The 12,038-nt window shown below is 55.6% G+C and overlaps 5 protein-coding genes across 5 annotated transcripts; 2 read left to right on the forward strand and 3 right to left on the reverse strand.

The window, feature by feature from the left end:
• The first annotated feature begins 24 nt into the window (after positions 1-24).
• Positions 25-2,175, forward strand: C8Q71DRAFT_303826 (Gpi16 subunit GPI transamidase component). The gene is made up of 7 exons (XM_047917678.1): positions 25-349; positions 400-583; positions 644-1,035; positions 1,104-1,265; positions 1,319-1,375; positions 1,437-1,628; positions 1,691-2,175. The coding sequence occupies exons 1-7, from the start codon at positions 151-153 to the stop codon at positions 2,128-2,130; spliced, it is 1,626 nt and encodes a 541-aa protein (XP_047774568.1). The 5' UTR covers positions 25-150; the 3' UTR covers positions 2,131-2,175.
• Positions 2,176-6,050: 3,875 nt separating this feature from the next.
• C8Q71DRAFT_782580 (uncharacterized protein) lies at positions 6,051-6,601 on the forward strand. The gene is made up of 2 exons (XM_047924933.1): positions 6,051-6,390; positions 6,461-6,601. The coding sequence occupies exons 1-2, from the start codon at positions 6,149-6,151 to the stop codon at positions 6,540-6,542; spliced, it is 324 nt and encodes a 107-aa protein (XP_047774569.1). The 5' UTR covers positions 6,051-6,148; the 3' UTR covers positions 6,543-6,601.
• A 643-nt stretch (positions 6,602-7,244) lies between these two features.
• On the reverse strand, positions 7,245-7,824 carry C8Q71DRAFT_726926 (uncharacterized protein; the record flags this gene model as incomplete). Its single annotated transcript, XM_047921805.1, has 2 exons — positions 7,245-7,357; positions 7,404-7,824. 2 exons carry the CDS (start codon positions 7,822-7,824, stop codon positions 7,245-7,247), a joined length of 534 nt encoding a protein of 177 aa, XP_047774570.1.
• Positions 7,825-8,198: 374 nt separating this feature from the next.
• C8Q71DRAFT_303904 (uncharacterized protein) lies at positions 8,199-9,816 on the reverse strand. The gene is made up of 2 exons (XM_047917679.1): positions 9,703-9,816; positions 8,199-9,652 (listed from the first exon to the last, which is right to left on the reverse strand). The coding sequence occupies exon 2, from the start codon at positions 9,594-9,596 to the stop codon at positions 8,319-8,321; it is 1,278 nt and encodes a 425-aa protein (XP_047774571.1). The 5' UTR covers positions 9,597-9,652; positions 9,703-9,816; the 3' UTR covers positions 8,199-8,318.
• Positions 9,817-10,041: 225 nt separating this feature from the next.
• Positions 10,042-11,502, reverse strand: C8Q71DRAFT_782589 (uncharacterized protein). The gene has a single exon (XM_047924934.1). It carries the CDS (start codon positions 11,419-11,421, stop codon positions 10,099-10,101), a length of 1,323 nt encoding a protein of 440 aa, XP_047774572.1. The 5' UTR covers positions 11,422-11,502; the 3' UTR covers positions 10,042-10,098.
• Positions 11,503-12,038: the final 536 nt, after the last annotated feature.

Raw genomic sequence — 12,038 nt, forward strand, 5'->3', positions numbered from 1 at the left:
CTCAGCGACGCCTATTCCCGCCTTGAGGGCGACGCGAGCCTGCTCGTCTTGCAGCCCGGCCTCTACCTTGCCTCTACCCTTCTCTTTCACTATGCAATAGCCTGTGACGACGAACAAAGTGTTCTCTGTCGACTTAACGTTGTCATCAACATGCGGCTGTCGGTCAAGTCTTTTCTATGCAGTCTGTGCCTCGGGACGCTCGCTGTCGCAAGGTTGTCGGAAGAGTTCAACGAGGAACTGCATCTGCGACCCCTCCCGGATGGCAAGCTAGCAGCTCGGTTCTCATTCAGCACGCTCCTCAAAGGAGCAACTCCAAGACATCCGGAGACGCTGGGAGTTGAGGACGAATGTGAGTTGTGCAGTGACCGTTGCAGCATGCAGACGTGAATTGCCAGTTAGCACAGCTCTACACATTGTTCCCCCTCGCCCTCGGTCAGATCCTACGAGAGTATGCCGTGACTGAGCTTCACCTCACCCTCAATGCTGGGAATTGGAACTACGACCGCTGGGGCTACCCTGACGAGCCCGGCGTTGGCACGGGAGCCGAGCTGTGGGCATGGATGGGGGAGGGTGGTACCGTCACGTATGTCTTCGACTTCTCCTGTGAAAGACGCTTTTAAGTATGCCTTTGTTGTGATTGCAGAGTTGACAGTCGATGGCGGGGCCTCCGCAATGCCCTCGCAGGGCTGTTCTGTGCATCACTGGGTTCTCTAGACGAACAACGCACGACATCGCCCGTGCTCACATTCCAACCAGAGGGCTCTCTACCCAATGGGAACGCCAGTTATCAGCTCCGACACGCCACACTACCATCGGAGCACGTCTGCACGGAGAACCTGACGCCCTTCCTCAAGCTTCTGCCGTGCAAGTCTCTGTCTGGCATCGCGAGCCTCCTCAACCCACACAAACTATTCGACGCCGACTGGCACGGACTGGGCGTACACGTTCGATATCTTGAAAGCGCTGGCGTCGAGGTGCGCCTTGCGTTTCAAGCCGTGTTTGACCCGGTCCGAGCTGCGTCGGACAAACGAAGAGGTCGGTGGACTAGCCTGTACAGCCGTGCCATGTTAGCTGATCTTGAATGTCGATTCTGAAATTGCTAGACTGGTCGCTAAGCGCCGTTTTCGATCGCCGTATCGAGAGGGTTTGCCCTGTGGCTCGTTCGAGCGTCATTCGGGTGCGCCTTCCCCAGAATGAGGTATACGCAATCATACCGTCACCATCGACGATGGACAAGACTTACGCAACATATATCGTGCAAGAAGGTATGATCGTACAGATCACGTCATGGTTCTCGGTGTTAATGGCAGTGGCATAGTGGGTAAACCGCTCGATGTCGCAATCATACGGCCGGAAGAAACGTTGTTTGAATATCGTGAGTCGTTGGTCCACATCGCTTGAGAGCCTCGACTGAAGTGCGGCGGCTACAGCACCAGTCATTGAGCCTCAAACTCACATATCAGTCCACCGTACTCTGAATGGCGCCAGTCAGCATGCAGGCCAGTTGGCGCTGACGATTACGAATAACCACGACATTCAGCTTCAAACGGGATACCTCGAAACCATGCCGTGGTTGTTACAGTTCTATCTGCATACTCTCCACGCCCACATTGACGGCATGCCTCGTGGTACGTCTTCCATGCAGTGCAGTCCGAACTGGCCTGTCTCACATTCCGGGCCTACTATTCAGATGATCTTGTCAAGCTCATATCATACATACCACCTCTTCCGCACGTCCAACCAGCGCTCTTGCAAGCCGTCTTGACACTCCCGCCGAAAACCACGTTGTGGCTAACGATGGATGTCGTGAAACCATTCCTTGCCTACACGGAGCATCCTCCTGACGCGCAGCGTGGCTGGGACCTACCTCCTGCCGTGTTCGTGCCGTTCGCAAGCCAGAATGGCAGTGAAACAGACTCTGATCCGCAGCTGCACGCCGTCCTATCGGACGTGCGCTCGACGCGGATGTATACCCCAGTCCTCCTCGTCGACCTCGCCACGCCGGACTTCAGCATGCCGTACAACGTCATCATCATGAGCTGCACGCTGATTGCGCTCATCTTCGGCATGGTGTTCAACCTGCTGACGAGGCAGTTTGTAGTAGTACGTGTTGGCGAGCAATCGTCATGATCCTTGATCGGACTTGGATGCATCTTCCTGCTGCTGGCCCTCGCCCGATCCACCGAGGCAAGTCTCAATGAATGGACGAGAACCACAGGCACCTGTCACGACTAGCCTCGTTCTTGGGGCCATGGCGGTCCCTGCTGACCAGCTGACTGCAGACTAACAGCAACGTGGGCCAGATCCGCGAGTGCACCCGCGGCTATTGCGCGTCAGATCGGCGATGCTCGACTATTCTCGAGAGCAGGAAAGGAAGAGAGGACCTAGGACGCGGGTTGCGGACTGATGGTTGTCAGTGACACTACCCTCGTTTCATGGCGGTGCGTATGTATTCAATTATGGAGCGTCTTTGCTGACACCACCCTCTCGCAGGCAGGTCCGTACATTCAGCATTGCGGTCATGAGAGAGCGCGTTGTGGGCTGCCCGTCTAGAGTGATAGAACACTGAGCCCACATCTCGTCACACACTGCACCGCATGGGTTAGCTTGGTGAGCCCGAATGTGTACCGAGTGCTATGCCCGGCGGCTGCTCTGGCCTGCCTCTGGAGCTGATAATTCACGAAGAGGTCGTCGGTGTGTATGCCCGGGATCCGATCCCGACGGTCGTCCTGATAGCGTCGGCCAGATAGCGAGATCGATGCGCGGCAAATCCACGTCTGTGGGACGTCGCATCGATGGCGAGCATCGGGCGGCAGCAAAATGTGCGCTGTTCCAGCTGGTCTTGGCTTATCGAGGAACGGGAGTTTCTTTCAACCTTCGTCGGGGATGAGGCCTGAGGCACGGATCTTGCTGGGGCTCCACATTGACTCGCAGCTTGGTGGACGGGCATTCTGGCTTAGCTCGTCCACACGCAGAAACCTTCGGTGCACGACCCCGAGGAGCTTCCTCGGTGAGTTTCATATGTTCTGCGAATCCGTCGCTCATACGTATGGTTTGAGCGAACCTGCCGCGGCGCGTTCTTTCGATGTTTCTACTGCCTCCGCGGCCAAAGACAACCGATTGACAGGTCTCCTGGCACATCAGGTACACCGCACGTTTGTGAACTCGATCGCTCGTCATTCCACGTCGCCCGCGTGTGATTCGCCAGGACAGGCTCCTTGTTCCCATGTTAAAGTCTTCAATGCTGGAGTGCGGCCACCGATAGAGCCACAAGGCCGATATGGGAGAAGGCCTCCCATGCTTCCGGACGCGCTGGTAATGTGTGGCATGGATCTTCTCAACCTCCATGATCGGGTCTGCTGAACAATCTCGGAAGCGGCCAATCACTCGGAGCAGTGCTCGTATAACGAGAGCGTTAGGTGAGATGACACTATCCCTCAAGCGAAGCATTGAAGACGCGTAGGCGGACGCTAGTGACGAGCGATTCTCATCCTGTGCGCTATCTTCGTAACACCGATGGCGACAGCGTCCATTTATCTCTCCTCCGGGGGAAGTGCCTTCGCCTACATCCACCTCCGCCATGATAAAGAAAATAGTCGTCTGAGTCACATGATAGTAGCCCCGAAGATCTTCTGCGCAGACGAGTGTATGGCACAGAACCGCCTGCGGGCGAGGGCAGCAGAGATATCTCACGCGTCGAATTTCCGACAGCCCAGCAATGTGGTGCTTTCGTGCGCCGCTCGTTGAATTCTGATCATGCTGGGGCCCTGTTAGCCCAGCGCTTCCTGCACGCATGTCCGCATAAAAAGACAAGAACCTCCTCAGTGGCACGTCCCGACATCTCTTCGCCCCTCCCGTGTGCTACCGTATCAGCCGCCTCTGAGTCACTGCGACTCATCCCCGGCGTGCCAGACGGTATATCTTCAGCCTGCTCCCCTACCCGTCCCCCTCGTCCTACATTCAATGTGTCGCCGTATCGCGTACGTTCTTTCATGTTCAGCCTTTGAGCCACCGCTGAGAGCGCCTATACAGGGAGGGTACACGGTGGGCGAAGTGTGGGGTATGCCGTCCCAAGCCGAACTAAAAGCGGTCAGCTGAACGAGCAGCATGTTTTTCCTTACAGCACTTCCAGCGTCATGGCATTGCCGCCATCATGGACTGCAACTCGAGCCACTGCGAAAGGAGTATCCTGCACCCTCGTGGGTGCAAAGACCCAAATTGCCAAAAAGTAAGCGGACGCGCGTAACACTGTTGCCACTGTGGCGTATCCTCCGACCGCGGACTGACTTGTTGTGGCGTTCCTGCAGAACTATGGTCAAGAAGTCCAGAAAGACATCGACACCGTGAAGGACTACTGCTTCCAATGTCGAGCCACCGCCGCACGTACAGTTCCCACTTGACTGACTCCGGAACCCGCCCAGTTCTTGTATTCGTCTGCATTCGTGTCTTCCTCTGCTATTTCCGCATGGACAGGTTGTATCACTCACATGTCTTCGCTTTCGCTTCGCACATCCCACCGATAACCCTGCATATTTGTAATCGTAATACAGCAATGATACTCTGTCCTGCCCGAGACCCTCGCCCGTCCCCGACCGACGACGTCGTGGGATCGCTTGCAATAGGGCTACGAGTACATCGCAACGTCACCGAAGGTGGGTCGGGGGACTTACCGCTGGCATCAGTCAGTAGATTCCTCTTCGAACGCCCAGCGGCCCAACCCGTACTCCGCTACCAGCCACATGCCCAGTGCCGACTTGCTTAGAGGTGACTGGTGGTCAGTGGCAGAGTACCCGTGATCGACCGAAGAAGCTGCGGCGTCATCTTCTCGTGTCCGGCGTCGTACAATCCAGCGATGCCTCTTTGGGGCACTTCTGAGACATGACGGTCATCGGTTAAGCATGAGGCAAACGCGAGGGCCGCCGCAGCGCACAATCCACCAAGGAGTGGAAATGCCCGTCCCGAGAACCTCCGCATCGGCGTTTGTGTCTTCACGCAAGTTGCGTACACGGAGGCATGTTTCAGGGTCTGAGCCGTGTGCTGCCAGGGAAGTCTGACGCCTGAGCTGAGGCGCCTGAGGATGTATTGGCGAGGGAAGTGTACGATAGTGGAAGCTCACTTGAGAAGACCGTTCACCGTGCGGTGAAACGATATTGCCCGGCGAGACAGAAAAGGCATGATAAGCGGGGGAACCAACATACAGGATGGGCAACGAAGTGTGCCACCTCTTAAGCGGTATCATCGCAAGACAACGCGAAGGCTACAAGAGACAACACGGAGCTGGCTTCAGAGGCGTATGGGGTGTACGATCAGGATAGAAGCCACTGGACCGAGCGACGATAGTGTTTGTGCACGTCTGATCGAAGAAGATCCTACTCAGATGTCAGCCGAGATGAACTCCAGGAACATGGCGAAGATACGATGACGATACCGTAGGGAATAGTATCCGATATGCTGGGAGCCTGAGGAAGAGATCGAGTCAAACAACTCTCGTACGTCAAGATATGAGCAGGCGCCCATCAGTGGGAACACAACTGAACGGCACGTACGTTTTGCCGATAAGAGGTAGATGGGCATGTACGAGGGCGACAAGAATGCCTCTAATAGCAAGAGACGTGTATGCCGAGGACAAGAACATGGTCTGGACGAATGGATCGTATTCGACAATCAGCAGTGGAGCTACGCTCGAGCCTGATGAATTTCGCACTCACCCAACACTCACCAGCCATGCATTCAGAGCCGACCAACCGACGAGTGGCGCCTCATTGGTCAGGGCAAGTTAAGCGAAGTCCCAGATTTCGAGGAAGATACCAATAGAGATCAGGGCACGATGACACAGCAGAAGGAAGAAAGCAGGCATCTTCGAGTTCGAGGGCACCATGGGGGACGGGAAGACCTGCTGCACGCCTTTGTACGTCAACATGCAGTCATGCTTGTAGTTCGATTGCCGCGTCGATTGCGATCGCGTGGTACGGATGCAAGGATCGGTGTCCATTTTAGATGCAGAATGGAGGTCGTGCGCACGATACGCCGACGGAACGCAGCGACGAAAAGTCAAATCTAAGTCCAAGATACTGCTTGTGGAAGAGTATAGGTAGTTCAGCCGCGCAGACTCAGAGCACATAGATAGAACAGTCAACATCGTTATAGTATGCATAGGAAACGTACCGATGGATGGCTGATTGTCCTACTAGAGAAAGATGCACTGTCTCTTGCATTGTCTGTCTTTCAAAGTGTGCGAACGACAATGGGACGAGGGCCTCGACGCAACCCTGAGAGCTGTATGAAGCAGATCAGAATTTCCATTATCGGGGAGCCTCCGACGAGGCAAGCCGTCTGCGTGGATGTGAACCGTAGTCGCGTGTCAAGTTATGTCCCTCGTAGTTTTCGACACTAGAGCCTGGATTCATTCATCTTGAAGTTCGACTCGAAAGCAACGCGCATAACTTTGGATCCAGCTTACCTTTTACAGAGAACTACCAATCTATATAGAATCGGTGCAGTCGCTATCTCACCCAAAAAACGCCGAAGGCTCAGGGCCGTAATGCCAAACGACACGAAGGTCATGAAGGGCAGGTACCGGCAGCTGTGGGTTGTGACCATGATTGGAATGGGAAGCCACAAGGCCCGTTGCCACAAAGCGTTCGGTACAAGCTTACGTAATCACTTCCTCGGACTTCGTCTGGCACGTCTGCGCACACTGCCAGGTGCCAGCAGTAAGTAAGTATTTGCCGTGGCGTGTCAGGCAAGGACATCCTGAGACACGAAGGTTGAAGGAATTATCTACGTCTGCCTGGAGAGACTACGTGGCGTCCGAGGCTCTAACGACTCGGAGGCTCTGCCCAGGCCACTCAGTAGTAAGTAGAGTCGTGTCCAACCTGCGTGCACTGCCAGGTTCATGGTCACCGGTCACCACCGAGTCGCGCATACACCTCTGGCAGGCTTCGTTCAATTCAGGCATCGTGAGTCATACATCTTGCTGAATCGCCATGTGCATGCATGAATTAGACATCCAGTAACATGCTGGTGTCCTGGATACGGGGGGCAGCGTATAAATTATGATAGCCCTCAGCTCATGCGTAGCAAGCCCAAGTAGGTTCGTGCGAAAGACTGATAAGAATACAGGATTGATGATACATATACACACACAACTCAGAAGTCACCAGAGTCCGATTGTGCGACATGGGACCGAACACTGTCATCAATACATGAACGCGGCACCGAACAAACCACTTGTAGGTTTGTTGTCACATTACAGAAGTACTCGTCGAGGGACCGTACGGGTCCAGAGGCGCGATCGCACAGGTGCCAGAGTCTCGCAAGCGTTTAGCAACACGGCGTGACTTGACTTTCCCTGGCGCTGTATGTGAGCTTCAATACGCATTGCGAATGTACGGCTGGCTCACGTCTTTCGTCCCTCAGACGCCGTGATCTATGCTTCTCCGCGAGCACGTCATCCTTGCGCTCGTCCACCTCGGCCTCCTTCTCGTATGCGATCGTGCATCCGCACGTCGAGCACGTACAGCGGACGGGCGACGACGAGCCCAGCTTCTCCGTCCAGTATGTCTTCCTGAGCTCCGTGATCTCCTTTGTGTACATGCGCGTACAGAGGGCGGCGTCGGGAGTAACGCGGCGGTGGCGGAGGATGGGCTCTTTATCGAGCGCATGCTCGAAGGCGACGACTGCGTCGTGAGGGACAGTTGCTTCTTTCTGCCCAGGCGCGATGTAGCCGATGATTCGGAGGTAGTCGATGAAGACGTTGTACACAGTGAGCTCCTTGCGCCTGTACAAGGCGGAGGCGATCGCGAGCTCGATGTTGGTAGGCATGGAGTCTACCAGTTGGAACGAGGGGGCGATGACAGATGTTGTGGGGAAGGAGACGACGTGGCTTGTGGGTTGTTGGGACGGGCCACAAAGGGGGCGCGAGGAAAGATACCGCGCTTATATACGCGGAGAGCCGATTGTGCCACTCGGGACGCACATGGGATAGGTGCGGTACACCAGATGCATTCTAGGCAGTGGCTGGTCGTCCTGCCCCACGCTGGAGAGCCTGTACTGACGACAGCTGTCGAAGCGGGGTGACTGGACTGGTGGGAGTTCGTCGATGAAGATGAGGACCGCCATGGTCGCGGTCGCGGTCTCGTGCCAACCCGCGCGTCTCGCGACAGTGACAATGTCACAAGTCATGCGCTGTCTATTCGCGTTGTGTCACGTCCCGTCGTCGACGCGCCGTGTCGGCTCTTCGCATACCGTATTCGTTGTTGCCCGCCCTGGGGAGCCGGTAAACTATGCGAGAGTTGCCGACCGAACCTGCCTCCGTATTAGGCCAAAACTTGGAATAAAGGGATACTGCCCACAGTGTCCGACTTTTCCCAGCCAGACTGCCAGTGCCAAACAGGCGGCCTGCCTACTACCAAGTCGTGGATAAATCGCAGGCGCTCCGTCTCCTCTGCCAGCCACGGGCAGGACACTCGCAGACGCTTCGCGATGGAGCGTCGCGCGATCTGCGCGTCCCGCTCTCCGGCGCGCACGTGGAATGTAACGACAAGGTCGGTGTTTGCCTGGAGTAGGTGGGTGATCTCGTGGCCGAGGTGCTCCTGTTGGCGGGGTCGCTGGAGTAAATGCTCGTGCGGCCACAGGTGCAGGTGGATGTCTACACGTCGGACACGGAGTAATGTCTGCGGGATGCAGGCAAGAACGGAGGATGGGATATCTGTCCAGTTGCGAGTCATCGGACTGCCGACGACGATATCGATGTGAAGCGACGTGAGATGTGGATTATGAGAAAGGTCCAGCCTAGACTCCAGCTCCCGCATTGCAATCGTTGAGTAGAACCGAGGCGTATGCTCAAGCACCAAGGCAAGTGTCGTCAAGGACGTACCCGCGTTGCGTAGCACCGACGATACCTCGTCGATACCCCCTATCATACCGCAACGAGCGGCCCATGTGGGTACAGTGCCCCAGAAGGAAATCCCACGAAGTGAGGTGCACAGGGACGAAAGGGCAATGGGAAGGGGGTCGTTCAAGTTCCACGACAGATGCTCTAGGCGGCAAGACACGCTATCGGAGGGGTCTGGGTTGAGGTCGCGATCATACATTATCTGCGTTTTCAGTAAATCGAGGGCTGATAGGTTTGGCGTCAGAGTGAGTAGCCAGGCCAGGGATACCGGCGAGATGCGGCAGGCGGGCAGCGACAACATCCGAATGGACGTCAGACGTCCCGCTAGAATGCTACGGCTCCGAGATGCCGGTGGGTTGATCCAACGCTGCTGGATGCAGTCGAGCATACGCAATGTCAGATGTTGGACGTTCGGAAGAGCGGTAAACCAGTCAAGGTCATTGCTTCCCGGCTGGATGTCGAGGTGTACAATCAGGGGGGCTAGATTGAGGATTGTTTTTCCAGGCTGCAAAACTGTCTGCAATCGTCGCTGGAGTCTCGACGTGGGACACGAGACGGTGCGCCATCGGAGAATACGGGCGATGCCTAGCCAGGCCTGGCACGTCAGACAGCAAGCAGCGAGTGTATCTTGGTCGTCGCAAAGGTAGTCGAGGACACTGTCCCAGAGTTCCTGAGGCAAAGTGGATAGGGCTGGGTCCATGCCGACAGTGCTATCCTTGCATTGCACTGAATGTAAGTACTTCTGTTCGATATGCACTAGGCACATCAGTGTGACGCTACGATACAATAATATGATAGTATCCAACCTCGAGTGCCCCCTAACTGGATCCCGAGTTCGCAGCAGTTCGTCAATGCTAGGCTAGTATGACTCGGAAATAAGGTCGGTGTATAACAATGAGCTAGATGGAACGAAGTTCATGGGCGGTCACGGTGATCAGACTCGGAGACTCAACTTGTTCATGGTCGGTGTCACGGTGTCACTCCTATGTCACACAATGGAACACTAGCTCAACTCCGTCCACCGTAAGTATCGTTTGGTTCTTAAGCCTACCAGTGAAGCATCAGCTTCGAAACGTGGCACTTCAATAACAGAGAGTCCGCATACAACAACTTGAGGAGCAATTCCTCCGCAATATTATATATGTCCAAACTGTAAACATTAACGGTACCGAAAGAGTCGGGCAAGTCAACGTTGGAGCTATCTACCCCGGGCCTCTTCCACATGATGCCATCTCCGCGTCGTGCTGTGCCTGGAACAGCGGGATGCTGCTTGCAGTATCCGCCTTGTGCCAGCCATCCTCCCAGACGTGAGCCTCAGGGTCTGCCACGTCGTGGATAAATCGCAGACGTTCTGATTCGCTCTTCAGCTCTGGACAGGATCGCACGACCAGGGATTTCGCGAGACAAGCACGCATGTACTCGGCATCCCGTTCGGAGTACCCGCGGACGTGGAACGTCACGACCAAAGATGGATGCTGGTGAAGCAAGCGAGCCAGCTCTTCGGCGAGTCGGACTCGAGTGGGCTGGGTATCCTCTTGGCTCCGCACGAGCATGCAGTGAATGTCGACCCGTGTGAGAGCCGCGAGCGCCGGCGGTATTTGGGCGAGAACGGTGGGCAGGGTATCTGTCTGGTAGTCGGTGATTGCGCCGTTCAACCCTATGTGGAACGACGTGAGATAGCTGTTCTGCGGGCGCGGGAAATACAGCTCCTCCAGCTCCTTTAGCATGTCGAAAGGGACACCAAACAGCAAACTGTGCGGCAACAGGATGGCGAGCGTCTTCAACGACTTTCTTGCGGCGCGTTGGAAGATCGTCACCTTGGGGATACTCGTACCTGTTGACACTTCGCTGTGCCCTTGGTAGGACGCGAACGTGAAGACCGCTTCTTCGACCGCACTGCAAATACGCGATTGGAGGAACGAGCCTCCCTGCCCTGCTTGCGACAAGCTCCACCGCAGACGTTTCGGACGGCAGGATACATTGGCGAGCTTCAGATGAATGTCGAATGATGCGCTTCTGGGGTCAGGTCCTATCAACGTGTCTTCCGATAAATTTAGTACTGTTAAGTTCGGCATGATTTGCAACAGCCAGAGGAATGTTGAGATGTTCAGGGAGCACTCGCGTAGCGACAGGGTCACCACGGAGGTCACCGGCCTGGTGAGATAACTCTGTGAAAGGGGTTCAACAATGTCGCGCAGCGTAGGCTTCGCGTCGAAGTGGACTCCGGATAGAGTAAGAGCCTGTAGGTTTGGAAAGGCGGTGATCCAGACAAGGCCGCTGAAATTGAGCCGGATGGAAAGCCGCTGGACCTTGGCGGCTATATTTGGCGTCCGTCGCAGCGTCCACTGGAGTTGTGGAAGGAGATCCAGCCTGGGGCAGGACACGGTGCGCCATCGGTGCGCCTCGGCTGCGTATCGCAAGGCTCGACAGGTAATGGCACACGCAGCCACAGCCACCTCGTCGTCTCGGAGATTGTCGAGTATGAGGCACCATAGCTCCTGCGGTATAAACAGGGCTGAAGCCATGTGGGTGCGTGGAGGGTGATTTTGGGCGCAGTTATGTTCCCTGTTCGTACTGTGAGGCACGCAAACGCACTCCTCTGTTTTCTGCGGCGTGATGGGAGACAAGATTGAGTGTTCCGTACTGTTCACACATAATACATTCAAGCTTACTTCGCGGGCTTCTTGCTTTCGTCAGCGCAAGGTATTCCACTTCGCGGCTTGAAGTATTTCGAGTGACACTGATAGGTTCGATAGAGGAGGCTTCGCACACAACTTACACACAACCAGCCTGAGCGTAGAGGCCACGGCTGGGCCACGGCCGTCGGCAGTGACGGCACGGACAGCGATAAGCGCTTAAGCCACCGGCCTGGCACGTGCAAGCGCATACATGTGAATGACTGCAATTGACCTGTTCAGAAACTTGTTCAATACGTCGGCCGCGTCTTCCTGGCAAGAAACACTAGCAAGGAGGGCTACTGTCAGGATCGTCACGAGGCTCGACTGGAAAGGGTGAACAACGTTCTCCCGGCTCGCCGTAGAAGACGTTGCTATGAGTCTGACAGTGGATCCGGACGCGTCGACGCCGCTGATTCCGAACTGAAGATGGTCAGGCATGTCGTCCATAGACTCGGATATGCTTT

The sequence above is a fragment of the Rhodofomes roseus genome (assembly GCF_022264815.1).
Source record: "Rhodofomes roseus strain CIRM-BRFM 1785 chromosome Unknown C8Q71scaffold_26, whole genome shotgun sequence".
Taxonomy (NCBI): domain Eukaryota; kingdom Fungi; phylum Basidiomycota; class Agaricomycetes; order Polyporales; family Fomitopsidaceae; genus Rhodofomes; species Rhodofomes roseus.